Source organism: Sorex araneus, chromosome 3, assembly GCF_027595985.1.
Source record: "Sorex araneus isolate mSorAra2 chromosome 3, mSorAra2.pri, whole genome shotgun sequence".
Taxonomy (NCBI): Eukaryota; Metazoa; Chordata; class Mammalia; order Eulipotyphla; family Soricidae; genus Sorex; species Sorex araneus.
This window is the reverse complement of record NC_073304.1, coordinates 152,951,459-152,976,014: the sequence shown is the minus strand read 5'-3', so window position 1 is coordinate 152,976,014 and position 24,556 is coordinate 152,951,459. Positions and strand designations below refer to the sequence as shown.

The window sequence follows — 24,556 nt, the reverse complement described above, 5'->3', positions numbered from 1 at the left end:
TGTAATCATTCTAGTATTTTTCTAGTCTGAGTATAATTTAGGTTCCTAGAAAAAAATATAAACACTGCACTCAGATAGATGCATATACACACACACACACACACACACACTTATGTATCTACCACCAAATTTAAGTGGATCATTCTTTAAATTTAAGGATCATTCTTTTTGTTTGCTTTCTTTTTTGCTTTTTTTTTGGGGGGGGTGGAACATCTGCTGTGCTCAGAGCTTATTCCTGGCTCTGCACTCAGAATCACCCTTGGCAGGATTTGGGGAACCATATGGGATGGATACTGGGGATTGAACCCAGGTTGACCCTGTGCAATGCAAGTGCTCTCCCCGCTGTATTATCACTCCAGTCCTTAGGATCTTTCTTTTTCTGAGTTTTGTACCACAAAATTTTATAGGTTACAAGATGAAAGATTCCTTCCTTTAAAAATAGTTTTTTAATGAAAAGGTTGAAATTAATAAAAATCAGTAAACCTAGGTCCAATATTTACTCTTCTATTCTAAAGATAGTCTGATCTAGGATGTAAATTTAAGAAGCAGGAGGTAAAAAATATATGTGTATTAATTAGCAAAAAAGCCTAGAAAAAATATGCTTTAGATTTCTTGGAACAATCAATTTCACAATTTCATTTGATCAAATTAAGCTAAAATGAGTTTGGATATGGTTTATTCGTTATACATTTATTATTTTCTTCAAATTCAGAAAAGGTTTTTTTTTTAATAAATGAAGTTGTGTGTCTTTTTTCAATTGAATTACAGTGAGATATAGTTACAAAGTTGTTCTTGATTGGGTTTCAGTCATATAATGTTCTACACCCTCCCTTCACCAGTGTACATTTCCCACCACCAGTGTCCCCAGTTTCCCTCCTGCACCTCTAACCCCCACCTCAATGGCAGTTACTCTCTCTCTCTCTCTCTCTCTCTCTCTCTCTCTCTCTCTCTCTCTCTTTTTCTTTCTTTTTTTAAAATTTTTCAATCAAGGAAGGGAATATAAGCAGGAAAGCTCCTAGACCATCGGATGGTTTCCTTACACAGGATTCCTGAGGAAGGCAGACACCTGTCCCTTTTTATAGTAAATTTTAGAATAAGGGTGGGGGGGGCTGGAGCAATAGCACAGCGGGTAGGGCGTTTGCCTTGCACTCGGCCGACCCGGGTTCTAATCCCAGCATCCCATATGGTCCCCTGAGCACCGCCAGGGGTAATTCCTGAGTGAAGAGCCAGGAGTAACCCCTGTGCATCGCTGGGTGTGACCCAAAAACAAAAACAAAAAAAAGGGTGAGGGGGCAGTTTTCATTGAATTGCAGTAGGTGGGACTGGTAAGATAGGGCTGCATGCTCAGATGACTGTCTCCTGATCATTAGGCAGTGGATCACAGAAGCTATGGAACAATTGGTATTAGCACGAAATTGGCAAATTGAGGCAAGAGCCCTCCCCAGTATACTATCACTCTGAGCTTTCTGCTTGGTGTTTTGTTTGTTTATAAGCTTCTGTTGCTTATTTCATTGTCCAGTATTTTATTATATATATTTTAAGTCTTCTAAATCCCTGCTAACATAGGCCTCTTTATTCTTTTAGCAAAAAACAAGCTAGCATGGGACCAAAATGACAGTTAAGCAGGTTGGACACTTGCCTGGAATGTGGTCGATCTGAATTGATCCCCAGAACCTGGTATATTCCCCTGAGCCCCACCAGGAGTGATTACAGAGCCGACAGCCAGGAATAACCCCTGTGCACTACCAGATGTGCCCCAAGACAGAATGAAGCAAACAAACAAAACACCAGGCAGAGGGCTGGAGTGGTAATACGGTGGAGAGGGCAGTGGCCCCCTGACCTCCACCAGGAGTGATTCCAGAGTGCAGAGCCAGGAGTAACCCCTGAGCATCGCTGGCTGTACCCTCTCCAGAGATAATTGGGATTTGATTTAATTAGATTTGGGTTCTGATCATTTTTATTCATAGGATACTTCCTAGGAAGTGTTTTGTGCTTCCATTGATTAATTAGGACTTGAGGAAAAAAATGCTGATGTTCTGATTCCATCATTAGGGTTCCTTCTGTTTTTTAGCTGGAATATTTCTGAGAAGAAATAGTCCCTTACAGGGTTGGAGCGATAGCACAGCGGGTAGGGCATTTGCTTTGCACGTGGCCAACCTGGGTTCAATTCTCAGCAACCCATATGGTCCCCAGAGCACCACCAGGAGTGATTCCTGAGTGCATGAGCCAGGAGTAACCCCTGTGCATCGCTGGGTGTGACCCAAAAAGCACAAAAAAGAAGGAAAGGAAGGAAGGAAGGAAGGAAGGAAGGAAGGAAGGAAGGAAGGAAGGAAGGAAGGAAGGAAGGAAGGAAGGAAGAGAGAGAAGAGAAGAAAAGAAAAGAAAAGAAAAGAAAAGAAAAGAAAAGAAAAGAAAAGAAAAGAAAAGAAAAAAAAAAGAAAAGAAAAGAAGAGAAGAGTCCTTTAGACCATAGCAATAGTACAATGGGGAGGGCACTTGCCTTGCATGCAGCCGACCCAGGTTCCATCCCCCTCACCTCATATGGCCCCTCAGACCTTCCAGGAGTGAGCCCTAAATACAAAGTCAGGAATAACCCCTGGACATTTCCAGGTGAGGCCCAAAAGAACAAGTAAAAAGAAATAGTCCCTCATTTCTGATTTTGTTAGGTGGTATACAGTTTGTATATGAAAGGTTGTAGTTTCTGTAAGGAAAGGACAAGAGCTTTTTTTGTCCTCTTTTGAAAGAAGAAGCCATCTTCATTCAAAGCCTAAAATTGTGGTTCTTTTTGAGTAGCATCTTAAATTCTTAGTTCAAATTTTTTACATTTCTCTCTTTTTTTAGAAAAAATAATAAGGCTTTGCACAGGTGCATGTTTCAGATGTCTAGTGCTGCATACCTGCCCCCAGAGTGCCAGGGCCCCTGTCAGACCTGGCCCAGCCACCTTTCAGTCTCTCTTCCATTCTGGCTCCATCTCAGGGTTCGTTTTCTTGAGTTTTGCCTTTTCCTTTGCTTTGTTTCTTGGATACCACATGTGAGTGAGATCAGATGGTATTTCCCTTTCTCCTTACTCTGCATAGCACAACTCCCTCCAGTTCCATCCATTTGTTGCAGAAGACAAGTTTGATCTTTACATATAGCCTAGTAGAATTTGCAAACAGTGCATATATCTGTTGAGATCAGTGCTTATGTGTTCTCTGGCTAGATACTTAGGGGTGGGTTTTCTGGATCACAAAGTAGATGTAGTTTTATAATGTTGAGAAATGTCCTTACTAATTTTTTTTTGTTTGTTTTGTTTTTGGGTCACATCTGGTGATGCACAGGGGTTACTCCTGGCTCTGCACTCAGGAATTACTCCTGGCGGTGCTCAGGGGACCATATGGGATGCTGGGATTTGAACCCGGGTCGGCCGCGTGCAAGGCAAACGCCCTACCCGCTGTGCTATCACTCCAGCCCCCCTTACTAATTTTCATAGGGAGTGAACCAACTTACATTCATACCAATAATACATAAGAATCCCTTTTACTCTGCTCCTCCACCAGCACTCCCCACCACACACACACACACACACACACACACACACACACACACGTTTATGGATTCAAACTTATCGGTGTTACTCTTTGGAATTAGGTGTTCCTTTTATATGTATGTTACAATAGACAGTAAGTGTAATTGACTCCTCAGGCTTTTGTTGTCAGCCCATTTCTATGTCTGACTGCAGCACAGAAAATGCCCTTTGGGTCCACCACGGCTCTTATGTATCTGTTTCAGATTTCAGTAATGTGATCAGCAAGAGTGACGTGAAATCCTTAGCTGAAGCTGATGAGCAGGAAGTTGTGGCTGAAGTCCAGGTAAGCATACCAGTCTTCTAGCCTGTCTCTTAACCTCTTAACTAGTCAAGACCCAAACTAAGGAGCACTTTGGATCAGGACCATGCAGTGGGACACACCGAGTTCAGAGAGGATGGGTGTGGGTGGGAACAGAATGGAAGGCGTCGTGGCATCAGAGTCTGCGCTGGTCCTGGATTGGTGGCAGGGTTTTCCGGGCTGAAGCCAGTGTCTCATGCCACACTATGAGCATTAGTGGATTATGTCTATGTGGACTGTGTCTGGTTGGGAATAATAGGAAATAAAAGATGAGAACAAGAGGGGGCGAAGAGATGGTACAGCAGGGTGGGCACACCTGCCTTGCATGTGGCCAACCTGGGTCAGTCCCTGACATCCCATGCAGACCCCTGAGCCCAACCAGGAGTGATTCCTGAGCACAGAGTCAGGAGTAATCCCCGAGGATGGTAAGGTGTGCCCCAAAACAAACCAAAAAAGATGTGAATAAGGGTTCTTCAAGTTCTTCAGTAGTTATCTTTACCATGAAGTAATAAACAGGCCTTTGTCATAGCTAAAATTTGAAATAAAATATTCTGCATTTATACCATTGGTGGGGGGGGGGCTGCATCAGGTGGTGATCAGGGGTCTCTCCTGGTCCTGCCTGGGCTCACGGTTTATTCCCTGGACTCTTCCTTTGCCCTCTGATTGCTATATAAAAACTATATTAGAATGTATTATTGCCTTTTTCTTTTTTTTTTTTTTGTTTTGGTTTTTGGTTTTGTTTTGGGGGCCACACCCTGCAATGCTCAGGGATTACTCCTGATTTTGCATTCAGGAATTACTCCTGGTGATGCTCTGAGGACCATATGGGATGCCAGAGATCCAATCCAGATCAGCCACGTGCAAGACAGATGCCTCCCCATTGGACTATCACTCCTGCCTTTTTCTTTTTAAACACTTTAGGATTCTTGACTATATTTATCACAAATGTTTGAATGTGTTTATCAGCTAAGTAAAGAATAGTGTATTCAGGTACAGCAGAGATATAAATTTTACATGTTTTGATCATTTCTTTCAGCAAGTTATTTATGACAAGCAATAGAAATAAGTTATAGAGGGCCTGCTTTGGGGACAGATTTAATGGGTGGTTGGGAAAATTGGAGATAATGGTGGTGGAAAGGTGTAATGGTAGTCGGATTGGCGTTGGTATATTGAATGTCTGTAGAAAATAATTAAAAAAAAGAAATGTTTTAAAATTTTAGAGCTGGATCCATAGCACAGCGAGTAGGGCATTTGCCTTGCACGAGGCCAACCTAAATTCAATCCCCAGCATCCCATATGGTCCCCTGAGCACCGCCAAGAGTAATTCCTGAGTTCAGAGCCAGGAGTAGTCCCTGAGCATCGCTAGGTGTGACCCAAAAAGAAAAAAAGAATTTTAGAAACTGAGGCCAGAGTGATAGCACAACAGGTAGGATGCTTGCCTTGCACACAGCTGACCTAGGTCTGATACCTCCATCATATATTGTCCCCTGAGCACTGCCAGGTGTAGCCAAAAAAAATAAAATAAAATTTTAGAAGGATAAGTTAGGTATTAGTTTTTTAAAATAGTCTCTTTATTTTTTAAAATAATTTTAATTTTATTTTTATAAAGTTGTTCACAATATTTGATTCCTTTAATATTCGAACACCAATTCCACCACCATTAGACCTTCTTACCACCAAATTTCCATCCTGAACCCCAAATCCTGCCCCCAAAGCAGAGCTGAAATAATTTATTTTACATTGCTTGTTGGGCTGGAACAATAGCACAGTGGTAGGGCGTTTGCCTTGCATGCAGCCGACCTGGGTTCGATTCCTCCACCCTTCTTGGAGGGCCCAGCAAGCTACCGAGAGTATCTCGTCTGCACGGCAGAGCCTGGCAAGCTACCCATGGCATATTTGATATGCCAAAAACAGTAACAAGTCTCACGATGGAGACATTACTGGTGCCCACTCGAGCAAATCGATGAGCAACAGGATGACAGTGACAGTGACATTGCTTGTTATGAATAATCCACTAAAGATGAGACAAAAAGGGTTTCTTAGAGGAAAGTGTATGAAGATTGTTGTATTTCACCCAGGAGCCATTAAGCCCTTCCATAAGAGATTAGTAATATGTTGTCAAAGGTTGAGCCTCTGTGCTTATATCTGTCACTGTCACTATCATCCCGTTGCTCATCGATTTGTTCAAGCGGGCACCAGTAACATCTCTCATTGTGAGACTTATTGTTACTGTTTTTGACATATCCAATACACCACGGGTAACTTGCCAGGCTCTGTTGTGCGGGCGAGATACACTCAGCAGCTTGCCGGGCCCTCCAAGAGGGGCGGAGAAATCGAACCCAGGTTGGCCATGTGAAAGGCGAACGCCCTACTGCTGTGCTATCACTCCAGCCCATGCTTATATCTATATCTGTATAAATGTATTTCCCCTAAGATTGATTGCCTTCTGCTTTAAACCCAATCAAATGTGGAGTTTGCCTTGCACGAGACTGACCCGGGTTTGATTCTTCTGCCCCTCTTGAGAGCCCAGCAAGCTACCGAGAATATCTTGCCCTCACAGCAGAACCTGGCAAGCTACCTATGGCATATTCGGTATGTCAAAAACAGTAACAAGTCTATAAATAAATTTATTAAAAAAAAAACAAACAGGGGCTGGAGTGATAGCACAGCGGATGGGGCGTTTGCCTTGCACTCGGCCAACCCGGGTTTCGAATCCCAGCATCCCATATGGTCCCCTGAGCACCGCCAGGGGTGATTCCTGAGTGCATGAGCCAGGAGTGACCCCTGTGCATCGCCGGGTGTGACCCAAAAAGCAAAAAAAAAAAAAAAAAAAAAAAAAACCAGTAACAAGTCTCACAATGGAGACGTTACTGGTGCCCACTTGAGCAAGTCGATGAGCAACGGGATGACAATGATACAGTGATATTTCCTACCTGTATTTCCTTATGTTGATGACATCATAGAGTGGCATAGCAGATAACACTCTTACTTGGCGGGGCCGGAGCAATAGCACAACAGGGAGGGCCCTTGGGATTCAATCCCCAGCATCCCAGTATGGTCCTCTGAGCACCAGCAGGAGTAATTCCTGAGCTCAGAGCTAGAAGTAACTTCTGAGCATCGTGGGGTATAACCCCAAAAGCCAAATAAATAAATAAATAAATATGTTTAGGGGCTGGAGCGATAGCACAGCAGGTAGGGCATTTGCCTTGCACTCGACCAGCCCGGGTTTGATTCCCAGCATCCCATATGGTCCCCCAAGCACCACCAGGAATAATTCCTGAGTGCAGAGCCAGGAGTACCCCTGAGCATCGCTGGGTGTGACCCAAAAGGCAATATATATATATATATATATATATATATATTTATTTATTTATTTATTTATTTATTTATTTACTATTTTTTTTTTTAAAAAAAACCTCTTGGCACAACTGAAGTTCATGGATTTACTGATCTTGGTTTTTTTTGCAGGAATTTTACGGTGATTACATTGCTGTGAACCCACACTTGTTTTCCCTCAATATTCTGGGCTGCTGCCAGGTATGATCAGACAGGGCTTTTCAGGTGGGAGCTAGTTTACCAAAGAAAAACCTTTGTAAGAAAAACATGTAAGTGTTTTTTCTGAATAAATGTTTTGTTAAGGGTCGAAATTGGGATCCAGCCCAGTTGTCCAGGACGACGCAAGGCCTGACAGCTCTTCTTCTGTCGCTGAAGAAATGCCCCATGATTCGCTACCAGCTTTCCTCAGATGCGGCCAAGAGACTCGCTGAGTGTGTCAAGGTACCACACCCCACCCCACAGCCCCAGAAGCCAGGGTGCATATGGCCTTTGAGATTCATCTCCTTAGAGTTTTTTTTTTTCTTTTTGGGTCACACCCGGTGATGCACAGGGGTCACTCCTGGCTCTGCACTCAGGAATTACCCCTGGCAGTGCTCGGAGGATCATATGGGATGCTGGGAAGAACCCAGGTCGGCCGCGTGCAAGGCAAACGCCCTACCTGCTGTGCTATCGCTTTAGCCCCTCATTTCCTTAGAATCTCAAAAACTAGAGAGGTATTTTATTTATAATCAAATGGTGGATTAGGTTTACTGGCAAATTGGTATTTGTAATTCAAATTAAAAGCAACAAATAGGAGCTAAGATTCTTAGATTTAACCGAAGTATTTACCATCTGCTTTGGTTAAACCATTTGTAAAATAGAGTTTTAAGTCCTCACCTTTAAATAAAATGTTATTAAATTTTGTAATACTTGTTTTTTGTTTGGCTTTGGGTCATATCCAGCAGTGCTGAGGGGTTTCTCCTGGCTTTGCACTCAGGAATGACTCCTGGAAGGGGTCAGGAAACCATGTGGGGTTCAGAGATTGACCTTGGTTAGGTTGGCCCGGCCTGATGCAAGGCAAATGTGCTACTCTGTGCTAGCTCTGGCCTGAAATTTTGTAAAGCTTTTATTTATTTATATTCATTATATTTGGTTTTAGAACCATACATGGTTATGCTCAGGGGTTACTCCTGGCTCTGCACTCAGAGAATGCTCCTGGTGGTGCACAGGGGACCATATGGGGTTCCAGTGATTGAACCCGTATGCCCTACCAGCCGTACTGTTGCTCCGGCCCCTTAAATGCTTGTATGCATTTAAATCCTTGCATGGAAGGTCTATGAAGATACAGAATACTATTTTTTTTTTTTTTGCTTTTTGGGTCACACCCAGCATTGCACAGGGGTTACCTCCTGGCTCTACACTCAGGAATTACCCCTGGCAGTGTTCAGGGGACCATATGGGATGCTGGGAATCGAACCTGGGTCAGCCTTGTGCAAGGCAAACGCCCTACCCACTGTGCTATTGCTCCAGCCCCCAGAATACTATTATTGTTAAATGTACTTTAAATTTTTTCTATTTATTTCTCTCATCTACTTTTTATGTTTTTCTATTTAAATCAAATCTATCTGCAACTAATTAATTGGGCGACCAAACTGCCTTTCTACCTTCAGCAAGTGATAACGAAAGAATATGAACTGTTTGAGTTCCGCCGGACTGAGGTTCCTCCGCTGCTGCTCATTTTGGACCGCTGTGATGATGCCATCACTCCGCTGCTGAACCAGGTAGAGGCCGTCAGAGTCAGTGGCTGGCCACCAGAGCACACGGGGAAGCAGTATTACCCCTCATGGCCTCTGCGCTCAGTCGTTCTTGCCTTGGCCCTCTGCTTCCAGGTTTTGGTGTTACTCTCCTTCCAGCCTAAGTCATCTCTGCCTCTTTCTGCTTCCCCTCTCCCCATCCCCCCTGCCATGCTCCCAACCTCCAGCAGGATTCTATTTTTCCAGGTTCCGTCTCATCTTTGCCAGTATTACGTCCATTGCTTCGTCACCTGATCTCTTTGTGGGAATACTGCTAGGGTCATCTACTTGATCCCCCGTTTTTAAATTTCTTTCCACAAATACAGTTTACAGACACAAACTGTCAAACTGCTTTTCCCCACACATTGCTCTGAGCCCATGATGCCTGGCTTAAAAGCCTTTATGGGTTCCCACTTCCATCCAGGGTTAAATAAAAACTCCTGAAGTTTGCACTCAAGAACCTTCATCATCTGGGTCCAATATCATATAAAAACTCTAGCTCATTGCTCTGCATTCATGCACCATGATTTCCTGACATTTTCTTCATGTTTTGACCATTGCCAAAATGCTGGGATTTGTTTTTTTAATTTAATAATTTTTTATTATAACCACATGGTTTACCAGATTGTTCATAATACAGACATTAACTGCCAATCCCACAACCAGGGTGCCCTTCCCTCCACCAGTGTCCCCAGTTTCCCACTTTCCCACCCACCACCCCAGCCTCCCCTTTGCAGGCACATTCGAATTTACTTCATATTGTGTGTTACAACACAAAGGATAGTGGAATTATCAAAACTTAGATCAATAAAAGTCAATTTGTGATCATTGTTATATCTCACAATGGTATTACTGAAGTCATTGAGGATTTACTGGGCTGGTTGGTGCTGCTTGAGCCTTCTGTGTACTGTTTAGGCTCATTGAGCTTGGGAGACTTTTATGCTATTTTTCCATGAGATTTGCTGTGATCCTACTGGGCTGACAGTGCTTCTGCATTTGTAGGGAAAAGTACATTCCCTATTTTAGATTTCCCCAACCTGTGACTATGAAATGCAGCTTCTGTATAGCTTCTGTATAATTATAAAATAACTCCCTATTTCCAAAGTTGAAAGTAACTTTTGTTTACTAAGAAATGCTGGAAAATATAAAGAAGCAGAAATAAGAATTGCCAACGACTCTTATTTCCCAAAGAAAAGCAACCATTCATTCAATAGACTTCACTTAGGATCTGTTATGCATTAATCACTTCGAAAAAAAGGTTAAAAGATGTGCTGTCTGCTCTGGAGTCTCTGGGAGAGAAGGAAAAGCTCTCAAACCGCTGAGTGAGTGCATGAATGAAGCACTGCCCTAGCCTGTCTTCGGAAGCATCAGAACTCTGTTGTTCCTTATCTTATTCTCCCTTTTCTTATTTTCCCTCCTCTTTTCTTTTTTTTTCTTTTCTTTTCTTTTCTTTTTTTCTTTTCTTTTCTTTTCTTTTCTTTTCTTTTTTCTTTTCTTTCTTCCTTTCTTTTTTTTTCTTTATTTTAAATGTAGTAATGAGGTAGTATGGGTTTTTTTTCAAGGATTTCTTGGCAAATATTTTGTTTGTTTGCTTGGGGGCCACATCTGGCATTGCTCAGGGCTTATTTTTGACTCTGCACTCAGGGTTCACTCTAGGTAGGGCTCAGGGGACTATCTGGGATGCCCAGGATTGAACCTGGGCAGCTGTGTACAAGGCAAGCACCTTACTCACTGTACTATCTCTCCAGACCCTCTTCGGTTGGCAACTATTTTAAGAAAGAAAGAAGCTTGTATAACCTCTTAAATCTAGATTGCTAAAAATGAAATATACATATATAAATATGTCTAGTACTTAAATTCTCGCTCCAGCCCAGCGGGTAGAGGGCGATAGAAGGCTGGAGCAATAGCACAGCAGGTAGGGCGTTTGCCTTGCACACGGCCGACCTGGGTTCAATTCCTCTGTCCCTCTTGGAGAGCCCAGCAGGCTACCGAGAGCCTGGCAAGTTACCCGTGGCATATTCGATATGCCAAAAATAGTTAACAAGTCTCACAGTGGAGATGTTACTGATGCCCACTGGAGCAAATCCGTGAACAGCAGGACAACAGTGCTACAATGATACAGTGCTACTTAAATTCTAGGCTTAGCTGTAATTTGCTGGGAAATACTGTTTCTTCTTATGAACCCACAGCCAAATGTATCACTCCGTCTCAATGGTGAGAAGGTCAAACTTGGAGGTTTCCCCTGTCCAGCTTTATTAAATAAGTCCGTGTTTTGTCAGGCTAGAAAATAATCCTTTACAACTCAGGCTAAGTAAAATATAAAATGAAATGGATTCATAGGCAAGCTTCTGAACTATGTGTGTTTTCATCAACTCATGGGGCTTTTTCTGTTATTATTAGTGTTCTCAGGGTAAATATAGCAGCTCTCAGATGAGCGAGCACACCCTCTTGGTGCAGAAAACCCACAGAAGCGTGCAGGAAACGGTGCGGCTTGAAGCTGCAGTGCCAGTATATCCCAAAATATACTCACTTCACAGGCAAAAACCAGAGCTAATTATAGGTCTAATTTGTTCTCTTTTTGTTCAGAATACCAGTCTTCCTGCCCTTTCCCCAAAGGTGTGAAATCTAAAAGTATTTTGACATGTGAATGTTTTAACAATTAAAATGACAATCTGGATGCTTAGTATAATGTATTAATAAAATATGGGGAAATGAATGAAAACCTCGGCATAAAGAGGACTAGCTACTAGGTCTGCTCTTGGTCTTGGCTTTTGTGAACATTTACTATTTTGTTTTTTTGTCAGTTACCAATTGTTTTTTGTCACTAATCTTTATTTAGTGGACCTACCAGGCCATGGTTCATGAACTCCTGGGCATAAACAACAATCGAATCGATCTTTCCAGAGTGCCGGGGATCAGTAAAGACTTACGAGAGGTGGTCCTATCTGCGGAGAACGATGAATTCTATGCTAATGTAGGTGGTTAACATTTGCCCTTTCTGTCTTTCAATTTTTCTGTTTTCCCTACAAAGGTCAGTATTGACTTGTCAGAGTGAGAGCAGGTCTGGGATTCGTGTGGACCAGTGATCAGTAAATTAGGCAGTCTGCATGTTGAGTGCCTCATGGAAGCAGAAGGCTTGGGTGCTGACCTTTTAACACTTTTTTTTTTTTTCTAAAATTGTGAACCCTCTTCTGTAGCCCATTGTGGGAATAATGATGGTATTCATTCCTCACATTCTGGCCAATGTCCAGATTTGGTAATCATAATGGAATTTTCTTGCCCTTTCCTTCTAACCACATCCAAAATTCTTTTCTTGGAAATTGTGTGCAAGTTAGGCTAATGATGTATCTGTGTGACTTCTTTTTTCACAGAACATGTACCTGAACTTTGCAGAGATCGGTAGCAATATAAAGAATCTCATGGAAGACTTTCAGAAGAGGAAACCAAAAGAACAACAAAAACTAGAGTCAATAGCAGACATGAAGGTAAATTGAACATGTGCATATACAGCAAATGTGCAAGACTTTGGGTCTGTTCATGTAAGCGACACCGCTGGGATACTCTGGGTCTACCCCTTGGTTCATTCTGTTTAGTCTGAGATTATTTTCTGTGATATTTCTCTTTAGCAAGCATTCTAGTGAAAATTGCATAAGAAACCATGTGCTTCTTTTCATTCTTTAGTCATATTTCAACAATCTTAAGACTGTATTGCGTTGGGAGCTGCAGCGATAGTACAGCACATAGGGCATTTGCCTTGCATACAGCCAACCCGGGTTCAATCCCCGGCATCCTATATGGTCCCCCAGCACCGCCAGGAGAATTCTTTTTTTTTTTTTGCTTTTTGGGTCACACCCAGCAATGCACCGGGGTTACTCCCGGCTCTGCACTCAGGAATTGCTCCTGGAAGTGCTCAGGGGACCATATGGGATGCTGGGATTCGAACCCGGGTCGGCCGCGTGCAAGGCAAACGCCCTACCCGCTGTGCTATCGCTCCAGCCCAGCCAGGAGTAATTCTTGATCGCAGAGCCAGGAGTAACCCCTGAGCATTGCTGGGTGTGACCCAAAAAGCAAAAAAAGAAAAAATAGACTATTGGGTTGGAGAGATAGAACAGGAGTAATGCTCTGGTTTTTCCATGCACTCCACCTGGAATCAATCCCCTGCACCCCATTGGATTCCACAATCCCTGGCCAGGAGCGATCCCTGAGCTCAGAGCCAGAAGTAAAAGCCCTGAGCGTAGCCGAGTGTGGCCCAAAAAATAAACGAGAAAAAAGACTCCATATACTGTACCAGTTCTTTTTAAGTGTAACAAAATGCCATGTCAGGGCTGGAGCGATAGTACAGGAGGTAGGGTGTTTGCCTTGCATGCAGTCAACCTAGGTTCAATTCCTGGCATCCCATATGGTCCTCCAAGCACCGCCAGGAGTAATTCCTGAATGCAGAGCTAGGAGTAACCCCAGGGCATTGCTCAGTATTATCCAAAGAGAAAAAGAAAATGCCAAGTGATGAAAAGTTGCCTTACTCTGGGGACATGACCAGTCCAACAATCCCTCCCTCTGCCCCAGTGTTCTGCTTCACACTTGCCTGACCTTCCTCAGAAGTAACAGAACTCCTGTGCTTATGATGTTCCTGTAACAGGCCTTTGTTGAGAATTACCCACAGTTCAAGAAGATGTCTGGGACTGTGTCAAAGCACGTGACAGTCGTTGGGGAGCTGTCTCGGCTGGTCAGCGACCGGAGCCTGCTGGAGGTGTCGGAGGTCGAGCAAGAGCTTGCCTGTCAGAATGACCACTCCAGTGCCCTCCAGGTATCTCTTAAGTCTCATGTGATGGGCAGCTAATGTAGAAAGCACAGTGCCAGGTTGAACAAGAGGTTTAAAGGCAGATGATCCTGCTTCCCCAACGTAGACTCTGCAGACTTACAAGGAGTTGAGACAGAAATACAAATTACAGGGGTTGAGTTATAGGACAGCAGGTAGGGCACTTGCCTTGCATGTAGCCAACCCAACCTGACCCCCAGCGTTCCATATGGTTCTCTGAGCACCACCAGAAGTGATTCCTGAGTGCAGAGCCAGAAGTAAGCCCTGGGCATTTCCAGGAATGGCCCTCCCCAAAAAAAACAAAAAACAAACAAACAAAAAGGGAGTACAGATTATAGGGGTTGGAGCAATAGTACAGCTCGTAGGGCACTGGACTTGCACTCAACTAATCTAGGCTCAATCCAGGGCATCCCATATGGTCCTAGGAGCACCTCCAGAAATAATTCCTGAGTACAGAGCCAGGAGTAAGCCCTGCACACCGCCAGGTATGGCCCCAAACACCCCCAAAATAATACGTAACTCACAGAAGTCAAGGGGGAAAAATTAGAGTTTAGTTGAAGAGATAGCAAAGCAAGTCAGAAGAAACCCTTGCAGTATTAAAGATAGTATTTAATGGAGTAGAAATTGCGATACTTAGGGGCTGGAGGAATAGCACAGTGGATAGGGCGTTTGCCTTGCACGCTGCCGACCCAGGTTCGAGTCCCAGCATCCCATCCCATATGGTCCCCTGAGCATTGCCAGGGGTAATTCCTGAGTGCAGAGCCAGGAGTAACCCCTGTGCAGAACCAGGTGTGACCCAAAAAGCAAAAAAAAAAAAAAAAGAAATTGCGATACTTAATATAGCTGAGTTTATGAGGAATGTTTTCTTTGATAAGGTGACATTAAGATGGATCATAAAGGATGACTAGATTCTGGAGAAGGATTTTTGTTAGGGATAATATTCAAAAATAGAGATGCAGAAATATGCAGGAAATAATAAACAGTTTGACCTCTAAGAGTGGATATGGCCAAGAAATAGGAGAGAAAATTGAACTGATAAACAGGAACCAGTTTACAAAATGTGTAAGAGGAATTTGGATTGCTGAGTGAGGCAGAGCCTACCCCAAGGGCTGATGTGAGAAGCTGGCTGTGAGGGTATTCCGCCTAGCAAAGATGTTTTGGAAGTCAAAAAGACAGAAGACCGGAAAGCTGGTAGTTTCACGGAGGGGGGAAATGTACAGAAAGACAAATCTGAGAGATATTTCAAAGGGGAAAACTACATGTTGCTTACCAATGGGATCTATAGGTACAGGTATAATAGTCAAAAGCAGAACAAATAAGAGATAAACCCAAGCATCCTGAGAAATAACAATGTATTGCTAACAAGAAATTTGGGGGAACATGCCATTTCTTTCTTTGTATTTTATTTTTGTTTCTTGTTTGTTGGATCACACCCAGGAGTGCTCAGGGCTTTTTCCTGACCCTGTGCTCATGGATCACTCCTGGCAGAGTTTGGGGAACTGTAAATGGTGCTGGGGATTGAACCTGCATCTGGTGTATGCAAGGCAAGTGACTTTACCACTGTACCACTGTACATCTCTCTGAGTGGCTGGAGCAATAGCACAGTGGGTAGGGCGTTTGCCTTGCACGCGGCCAACCCCAGTTCAATTCCCAGCATCCCATATGATCCCCTGAGCACCGCCAGGAGTAATTCCTGAGTGTACAGCCAGGAGTAACCCCTGTGCATCTCCGGTGTGACCCAAAAAGCAAAAAGAAAAACCCAAAAAACTGTACATCTCTCTGGCCCCAAGGAAGCCATTCTAAGTCATGATAAGAAGTGCATTTCCCATTAATAAGACCCTGTATTCTAAAGCAGAGTCTCTTTCCTTTCCCTGTTGCAGTTTTCCTTGACTTTATACGGCAAAGCAAAAACAGTGTCATGGAAACAGCAGCAGTGTCTGAGGCAATTCTTGTGGCCCGTGTCCATCTCTTTAAACCAAGTTTCTCTTAGGGACGATGCTTACTCAGCCCAAGACTCCAGAATCAGCATTTCAAACTTTTAGATTGTTAGGAGGACTCAAGGAGCGAAGTCAGTGGCTTCACATGTGACAGGGAAGCCCTGGGCAGATGTGGGTTCCTATCCTAGAAGTCTAATTTTTTTACTCTATGGTACAAGCAAAAGAAAGATCCTCTTTCACCTTTGATTGCTCTAGTAAGGCCAAGATCCTCACTAAAATGATCACTTTTTTTATTTTAGTTTTTTATTTTTTATTTGGGGGGGCACACCTAGCGGTGCTCAAGGCTTACTCCTTGCTCTAACTAAATAAATATAGAAAGTTTGAAACTATTACCTTCATTTGTCATCTTCCATATCTTTTTAATTATCCTTTGAAGATTTTCTTGCCCATAGTAAAACCATTAGGGTTTTACTCTCAATCGTTGATTTGGACTTTCCTATAATAAAGAATTTCTTTGGTGACATGTTTCAAATAGTCTTATAAAGGGGATTTTGTTTTATAACACTCAGATGTCAGCGGCCTGACCCCTAGATGGGTCAAGCATTCCTAAGCTCGACCTTAGATAATAATACGTCAAAGAGTAATGAATCAAAATTTTTGAATAGAGATGAAGTTTGCTGTTTTGAATGGTAACTAAACCATTGTCAGGGAGAAAAGCTCATTTGTTGCTAAAACTTAACATATCTAACTGCCACTTCTGATCATTTATTTTAAAGACTAATAAAAGTTTGGCTTAGAAAGAATTTTAATAGAATCTAATTGCAATGTAATACTACACTAATAGCCTCAGAAAAGACTCACTTGATTTTTCTGTACCATGAAGAAAAATATCTCTCCCAAATAAAAAATCCTCATCCTTGGGGCTGGAGCGATAGTACAGCGGGTAGGGCATTTGCCTTGCACATGGCAGACCCGGGTTCGACTCCCAGCATTCCATATGGTCCCCCAAGCACTGCCAGGAGTAATTCCTGAGTGCAGAGCCAGGAACCCTGAGCATCGCCAGTGTGACCCTCCCCCGAAAAAAAAAATTCTCATCCCTCCTGTTGTCTTCTCAGAGCATTTTCCCTGGGGGAAAGAACAAGTCTCTCGGGTGCCCGGCCTTGTCAGAAATCTCCATTGACAGAGGAGATTCAGCTGAGTTACGCCTAAGCACTTGGACCTGTGACAACTGGCATGTGAAAATGACTCAACCATTTTATTAGTAAAAAAAAAACAAGGGGCTGGAGCGATAGCACAGCGAGTAGGGTGTTTGCCTTGCACGTGGCCAACCCGTGTTCGATTCCCAGCATCCCATCTGGTGCCCTGTGCATCCCCGGGTATGACCCAAAAATTAAAAAAAAAAAAAACTATGCTTTGGCTGGAAAGATAGTATAGTATGTAAAGTGCTGATTTTGCATGCAGCTGACCCAGGTTCAATCCTCAACACCATATATGTTCCCTAAGCACCTCTAGGAGTGGCCCCTGAGCACAGAGCCAGGATGAAAATCTCCCAGATCTGGGGCTAGAGCGATAGTACAGTGGAGAGGGCATTTGCCTTGCACGTGGTCGACCCGGGTTCGAATCCCAGCATCCCATATGGTCCCCTGAGCACCTCCAGGAGCAATTCCTGGGTGCAGAGCCAGGAGTAACCCCTGAGCATCGCTGGTGTGACCAAAAAAAGCCAAAACATTAAATTTTTTTTTTCTTTTTGGGTCACACCCGGCGATGCACAGGGGTTACTCTTGGTTCTACACTCAGGAATTACTCCTGGCGATGCTCAAGGGACCATATGGGATGCTGGGATTCGAACCCGGGTCGGCCGAGTGCGAGGCAAACGCCCTACCCGCTGTGCTATCGCTCCAGCCCCCTAAAAAAAATTTTTTAAAGGAAAAATAACGGATCTCCCAGATCCTTTTTTCTCCTCTTCTGATTATTACCCTGAAATTTTCATATACTTACTCAGGTTTTCACTGGGGAATAGTTCAAAATGAAGTCAGAGGATAACGTGGCATCCGGGCTGACAAAAAGGCTCTGTTTCCCTGAGGACGTCTAGAGCCCAGAGCCAAGCAGGAGCTCAGCCAGGCTTTCCTGAGGTGCTGAGTTTGCCAGTGCCAGAGTCTGGTTTGGGTTCTTGGGGCTCAGAGTCAGCAAAGTCCTTTCCAAGTGACCTTGAGTCAGAGCTCAGTCAAATCTCTGATGAGTCTCAAGGAGCAGAAATGGAAAAACAAGGGTCAGGGGTCAAAGTGCAAGCGAAGGTCATTAGGAAAGAAGGAGAAGCCTTGGGCTCATGTCATAGCCAAGGACTGTTCCCAAGCCCGCTATGATTCGTTTATGATTCATTTTCTTAAATGAGGCATTTACCATTCATTTGCTTAGAAAGCAACAGGGGGCGCTTGCATTGCACGCAGCTGACCTGGCACACAGCCAAACTGGGATTTGATTCTGAGCTGGGCTCTCAGGGACTTTTCCTGGCTCTGTGCTCAGATTGACTCCTGACAGTGCTCTGGGGGTCAGATGGAGTGCTGGGATTCAAACCAGGTTGGCCTTTGCCATCTTAATCCTGTACCGTCTATGTGGCTCTGGGTTTTGCAAACGTGTTTGCCTTCATGTCTTTCGGAACATTCTGCCAAGCCATGGACTGAGAGAAAGAGAAAAGTGAGATAAAAGTAGACCACCTTCAGGGCCACATCTAGTGTGGGGGTTAACACACTTCCCTTGCACGCAGCCCATCGGATTTGATCCCCGGCATCCCATATAGTTCTCTGTGCCCCACCAGAAGTAACCCCTGAGTGTAGAGCAGGAGTAACCCCTATGTGGCCCCAAAACTGAAAAATAATTTAAAATAGAGTACTTTAAATCTATATAACTAAGACTAGAAAAAGGAAATCTATATATAGCTTGGTAATCATAACTCTGAAAAGAGGAATAGGTGGCCCCTTGTGCGTAAGGCTCTGGGTTTGATTCCTAGCAGCTCCCAGACCCTGAGCACTGGACCAGAAGCTGCCCCCAAGCTCTGCCAGTTGAGGCCCAAACAGACTCACCACCACACACACCCCCAAGAAGGCAGTAACAACCTGAATAAAATTGCTACCACAGTTAAAGTCTTCATTGATCTAGAAATATGCTCAGTCTTCAGACCTGTATTCTTGGCACCCATTTTATTTGTCTAGAAAAAGGTCTTGAAAATATTTGCTTCTCATCAAGTTTGATAAAACAAATATGGCATGGGCTAGCAGCTCCTTCATTCTGCTTTTTCACCCAGAGAATTTTCTTTGCTCCCTTTTCATTTGTACCTGCTGTTTCCCCTCCAGCTTCAGGCTTCACAGAGTGGCAAGTCAGGTGCCTCTTGGAGCCCCAGCGCCAACAGCAGCTCACAGAAAATGCTGCTGTTTGGTAGTTTTGGACTTTGGAGTTTGGGGCTTTGTTTTCTTTTGTTTGGGAGCCACACCTGACAGTGTTAGGGGCTGCTCGCGAAGAACAGTCCTGTAGTAATCTCATTCATTTTTCAGTGGACACATTGGCAAAATAATCTCTTACATGCTCCTCCTCATAGAAACATAGGGGGGCAGATTATCTATAAGCCAGTCAGCCTTCTGTGTGATGTTAGCAGGATTCTGATTTAGGAGCTAGAGATGCCTCAAAGAAAGATACTTTTGGGGTTCCATATCGATACCCACAGCGGGTAGGGCATTTGCCTTGCACACAGCCAACCCAAGTTCCATTCCCAGCATCCTATATGGTCCCCTGAGCACCACCAGGAGTGATCCCTGAGCATCACGGGGTGTGGCCCTAAAATTAAAAAAAAGAAAGTAATTGTTGTTAAAGCCCAGTTATTCCACATCACTCAAGGGAAGCAGGTTACGTGTCCATTTTCTCTGTTCTCAGAATATAAAGAGGCTCTTGCTGAACCCGAAGGTGTCAGAGCTGGACGCCACACGCCTCGTGATGCTCTATGCTCTCCACTACGAGCGGCACAGTGGCAACTGCCTGCCTGGGCTGATGATGGACCTCAGAAACCGTGGCGTCTCCGACAAGTACCGCAAGGTGACTGAGTCCACGGGCCACTGGGCTGCAGTCTGAGTGGTGCTTGCGGCTCTGTTGCACTTGCCTCTCAGGTCTGGCTTCCCTTACCATGGGGTCTGCTTATGAGCCGAATGCCCTGGCCCTGGCCTCTGGGTCTGGTTCTCCTGAACACAGGGTCTGCTTATGAGCTGAGCACCTGGCCCCGGCAGTAAGAGAGGGTCTTCTTTCTCCCCTCTGGCAGCTCGTGTCTGCGGTCATTGAATACGGTGGCAAGCGGATCCGAGGAAGCGACCTCTTCAGTCCTAAAGACGCCGTGTCTATCACCAAGCAGTTCCTCAAGGGACTGAAGGTATGTGTCCCCCTAAGCCTCCAGACAGTAGCCCCGGCCCGGGGGTGGGCCAGTGCAGGAGCTCCAGGGCAGAAGGTTGGGTGACCGGCAGGGACTGCCGTTACAGCTGACACCCCGGAGGCTGCTTCGTGAACACCTTTCCGTTCCCATCACTGAGCCGGGATTAATGGGCTGTCCCGGGAAACACGCAGGAGCTCCAAAGCAACAGTTCTGTTTGTCGGAGCTATTTTATGTTTGCTTAAAATCTAGGTTTTGTGGCGTCAGAGAAACAGTATAGCAGGGGGAGTGCTTGTCTTGCACGTGGCTGACCTGGGTTCGATCCCCAGCACCCCACATGGTCCCCCGAGCACCACCAGGAGTAAGCCCCCTAAGCACTGTAGAGTATCACCTCAAAACAAATAAATAAATGAAATCTAAGTTTTGTTAGGTAATTTTTCTTTGAAGGAAATTACAGAGAAAACAAACTATTAGGTCTTTAATTATGTCTAAATAACAACAACCAAAAAAAAAAAAAACCCACTTAATTTTCTTCTAGCCTTTCTTATTTTCCCGAAAAATTATTCCCGTTTTTCTGAGTGTCTCAGGCTCCTTTTCTATCTGGTCCTTTCCTTATTTTCCTTTCCTATCATTTATCATTTTCATTAAAAAAAAAATGAGAGACAGAAGAAATATAAATTTAAGTAATTCCATGAAAGAAAATCCTTTATAATAGCTATCCTTTAATTAGAGTGTTTTTAGGAGATTGTTACATTTCTAGTTGATGAAAGATTTTTTGTTTGTGTCTGGCCCACAACTGGGCCTGGTGCTGCTGGCTCTGTGCTCAGGGCCCACTCGTGCTCGGGGCTCACTCCTGTCTAAGTGCTCGGGGCTCACTCCTGGCTCTGTGCTCAGGGCTCATTCCTGTCTCTGTACTTGGGGCTCACTCCCGACTTTGTGCTCAGGGATTGAACCTGGGTGACTGTGTGTAAGATATCCACCTTCTCCTCAGTGCTCTCTTTCCTGTCCCTAAAAATAATTGTTTTAATCATTTAATTAAAATTCTCTTAGGATAGGCATATGACTCAACAGTGAGTATATTCCTCAGTGTGTGACTCCTGGGTTTGACCCCTGATGCTGCAAAAATAATAGTAAAATAAATTTCTCCTGAAAGTTTGAAATGATCCCACAAAAGGCCTGCAAAGTGAACCTTTTAATTCTGAGTGTTACGTTACAGATGACTTTGGAATTATTTCCCCTTCCTAGGGAGTGGAAAACGTCTATACCCAGCACCAGCCTCTCCTGCATGAGACCCTGGACCAGCTCATCAAAGGGAAGCTGAAGGAGAGCCTGTATCCCTACCTGGGCCCCAGCACCCTCAGAGACAGGTGAGCTCTTGGATGTGTGGTGACCCAGAAGCATCACTGCCAGGAGGCTGCAGGGTCTGGGAGCTGCACACTCTCATTCTGCTCTGAGACACTGCGATTTTTCCATGCATCAAATTACACAGAAGCCCAACACTTTTCCTAAAATGCTCTTCCTCTCCCATCCCCCCTCCCATCCCTGTTGGTAGTGGGATGTGGGGAGGGGGCACTCAGCAGTGGCGCCTTTTGGGGCCCCACACCCTTTTAGTGAGGTGATTGGCACCTTCTGGGTCTTATGCTCGCTGGGGGGCACCCAGCAGCGCTGGCCCCTGGGCTGCACTCTTTAGGGTTCCTTCTGGCACAGCTCAGTACGCCCATACACATGGGCAGCACCAAAGTCAGTGTTCATGCTGACCAAAGCAGGGCCATCCCCAAAGGCCCCCAGAACATAATTTCTATTTTGTTGTTGTGTTTTGGGTCACACCCAGCAGTGCTCAGCTTCATCATGGCTCTGCACTCAGGAATCATTTCTGGTGGGGCTCAGGGACCATATGGGGTGCCAGTGATCCAACCCTGGCCTGTTGTGTGCAAGGCAAGTGCCTTCCCCACCTTACTATTGGTCTGGCCCCCAAAAAAATTCCTTTTGGAGTAAAGAAATCCGGAGTTTTGGAGTACTTCTAATACTTGAAGCTAGTGCTTTAGTATCAGATACTTAGCCATTTAAGGTTCTGTCCCAAGGCGTCTGGCATTTGGAATTTAAATATTAAACCAAAAATAGCTCTGCTACTTGCTTGGTGCGGAGAGCAGGTTGTTACTATTTTGGGTTAGGACTGGACTTTGTCAAATGTGGCCAGCTCACAACCTGAGATCTAATTAGCAAAGGCCATTTGTTACACCCGAGAAAAGCTGAAATTGAGCGGTATAAATTGAGGGAAACAGTTTAGTTGCCCTTTTAATCTAGTATTTTGTTAGTAAGTTGTTTTTTTGGTTTTGTTTTCTTTTCATTATTTAATATACAGTGACAGTCTCAAAAATCTTTCTCTTCATCGGTTGTTTGATCCACTTGTAAGTTTTTTGGTCTGCGAACTTGAACATGGAGCTTTACTCCATCAATAATATGATTTTCCTGTTGCAGTGCATCATGAAGTTCCTCTTCCTTAGAAAATTGAGCCCAGGCCATACTCTGTGAAAGCCAGTCTCTTTATCAAAAGGCGGGGTGCACTTTCGTACATGACCAAACTGTGCAAAGTGTTCTCTCAACTCACTGGCGGCCGAGGTCCAGGGAATCCTCTGCACGAACGCCACGTGCCAACCCACACTCGCCGAGGCCGCCATCCCTAGGTCGTGGGCTCCCCTTGTTAGTAAGTTTTTTTAAGAAAAAAAGTTCTAAAACACTTTATCTAGGCCACCCTGACATTTTTAATATACAAAGATTCAAGATATTGGTAAATTATATTCTTTAACTTTTTTCTATTAGGGCTACATGCTTTAGTCTAATATATGTAGCTGAATTCTATTGACTAAATTTATGTGAGAATTGTTATTATTGATAAGGCTTTTATTATTTTAGATAATTGTAATCTAAGACACTCGGCAGAATGTTTTACAAATATAAGGTATATCTGAAAGGAGAACAATGTTTTGTAGTACATGGATGATTTTTCACCAATGAAGTGTATTTTTTTTTTTTTTTTGCTTTTTGGGTCACTCCCGGCGATGCACAGGGGTTACTCTTGGCTCTGCACTCAGGAATTATCCCTGGCGGTGCTCAGGGGACCATATGGGATGCTGGGAATGAACCCGGGTCGGCCGCGTGCAAGGCAAACGCCCTACCCGCTGTGCTATTGCTCCAGCCCCAGTGTATTTTTTTTTTTCACTTTATCCCTTACTGAAAAAATAAAGCCAAAACCCTGTAATTGGTAACAAACAGAAGACTCACCTTTTTAAGAAAATTTTAGATATGGTGGGGCATATATCTCAGCCACAGAGTACTTGCATGTATGAGGCTCTGGGTTTATTTCCTGGCGCTGAAAAAATGCAAAAATAAAAATTGAAAGCTGGGGCTAGAGAGATAGTATGGGATTATGATCTTACATATGATCAACCCCCATTGGTTGGGAATTTTTTTGTGGGGTGGGAAGGCCATTGCCGGCTATTCAGGGCTTACTCCTGATTCTGCACTTAGGGGTCACTCCTGGAAGGTACAAGGAACCAGTTGGGGTGCCAGAGATCAAACCCAGCTTGGTGCATTCAAGGCATTCAAGGCAAATGCCATGCTCATGTCCTCTCTCTCCAGCCTAGCCAACCCCTGTTGGATCTGGGCACCACATAGAATTCTCCAGGCACTGCCCAGAGTGACTGCTGAAAGCAGAGCCTGGACGAAGCCCTGGGAATCACTTGGTATGGCCCCAAATCAAAAAGAAATCAGGTCAAATCTAGCCCTTGAACCTGACTGTGTGATTTTTCTCCAGGAACTTTTAGTTGCTCTAAGTAAAGAAGCTGGCAGAGAAAGGATATTGGGAAGTCAGGTCACAGGCTGGTGGGGAGGGGGTAGAGAAGCTCTTGAGCTTGCGGTTGGGTTTTGCTATGAGTTAAACTAGAAATGGAAGTTATTGGAGGAAGAGAACTTTAATCAAGGTTTCCTGAGTGGTGGAGATACGGTCATGAAGTTTCTGTTAGAATCCTGAATGCTAATGGTCTGGGCAAGGAGAATAAGATGATCCGTCAGTGATCCACATTAGTATCAAAGTCTAGAAAATCCTGAACGGAGCAGGAATAAGGAGGAGACGGTATACCAGAGCTAAAATCTCCAGGGAGTAAGAAAACGACTAGGAAAGGAGGTCAGAAGAAAATTCTGCAGCCATATTTTAAGCTTCCAAAAAGATAGAGATTGCAATTGAAGCAATAGAACTGCGGGGAGGGCTCTTGCCTTGCATGTGGCCAACCTGGGTTTGATCCCCGGCATCCCATATGGTCCCCTGAGCCTGCCAAGAGTGATCCTTGAGTGCAGAGCCAGGAGTAAGCACTGAACACCCCTGGGTGTGACACAAAAAAATGAATTAAAAAGTAGATTTTAAT

The 24,556-nt window shown here is 44.2% G+C and overlaps 1 protein-coding gene and 1 pseudogene across 2 annotated transcripts in view; one reads left to right on the top strand and one right to left on the bottom strand.

Moving 5' to 3' along the window:
* VPS45 (vacuolar protein sorting 45 homolog) overlaps nt 1-24,556 on the top strand; it is a 67,593-nt gene that overhangs the window by 10,126 nt on the left and 32,911 nt on the right. For both annotated transcript variants that reach the window (XR_008629306.1, XM_004618058.2), the window contains exons 4-13: nt 3,772-3,851; nt 7,335-7,403; nt 7,506-7,643; nt 8,852-8,962; nt 11,814-11,948; nt 12,346-12,459; nt 13,611-13,778; nt 19,652-19,810; nt 20,031-20,138; nt 21,381-21,502. Coding sequence is in view for 1 of the 2 variants with exons in the window: in XM_004618058.2 (XP_004618115.1) it covers nt 3,772-3,851; nt 7,335-7,403; nt 7,506-7,643; nt 8,852-8,962; nt 11,814-11,948; nt 12,346-12,459; nt 13,611-13,778; nt 19,652-19,810; nt 20,031-20,138; nt 21,381-21,502 (1,204 nt within the window). In the remaining variant the exon portion in view is untranslated. The remainder of the gene's footprint in view (nt 1-3,771; nt 3,852-7,334; nt 7,404-7,505; nt 7,644-8,851; nt 8,963-11,813; nt 11,949-12,345; nt 12,460-13,610; nt 13,779-19,651; nt 19,811-20,030; nt 20,139-21,380; nt 21,503-24,556) is intronic.
* Nucleotides 22,335-23,196, bottom strand: LOC129403572 (SRA stem-loop-interacting RNA-binding protein, mitochondrial-like; annotated as a pseudogene).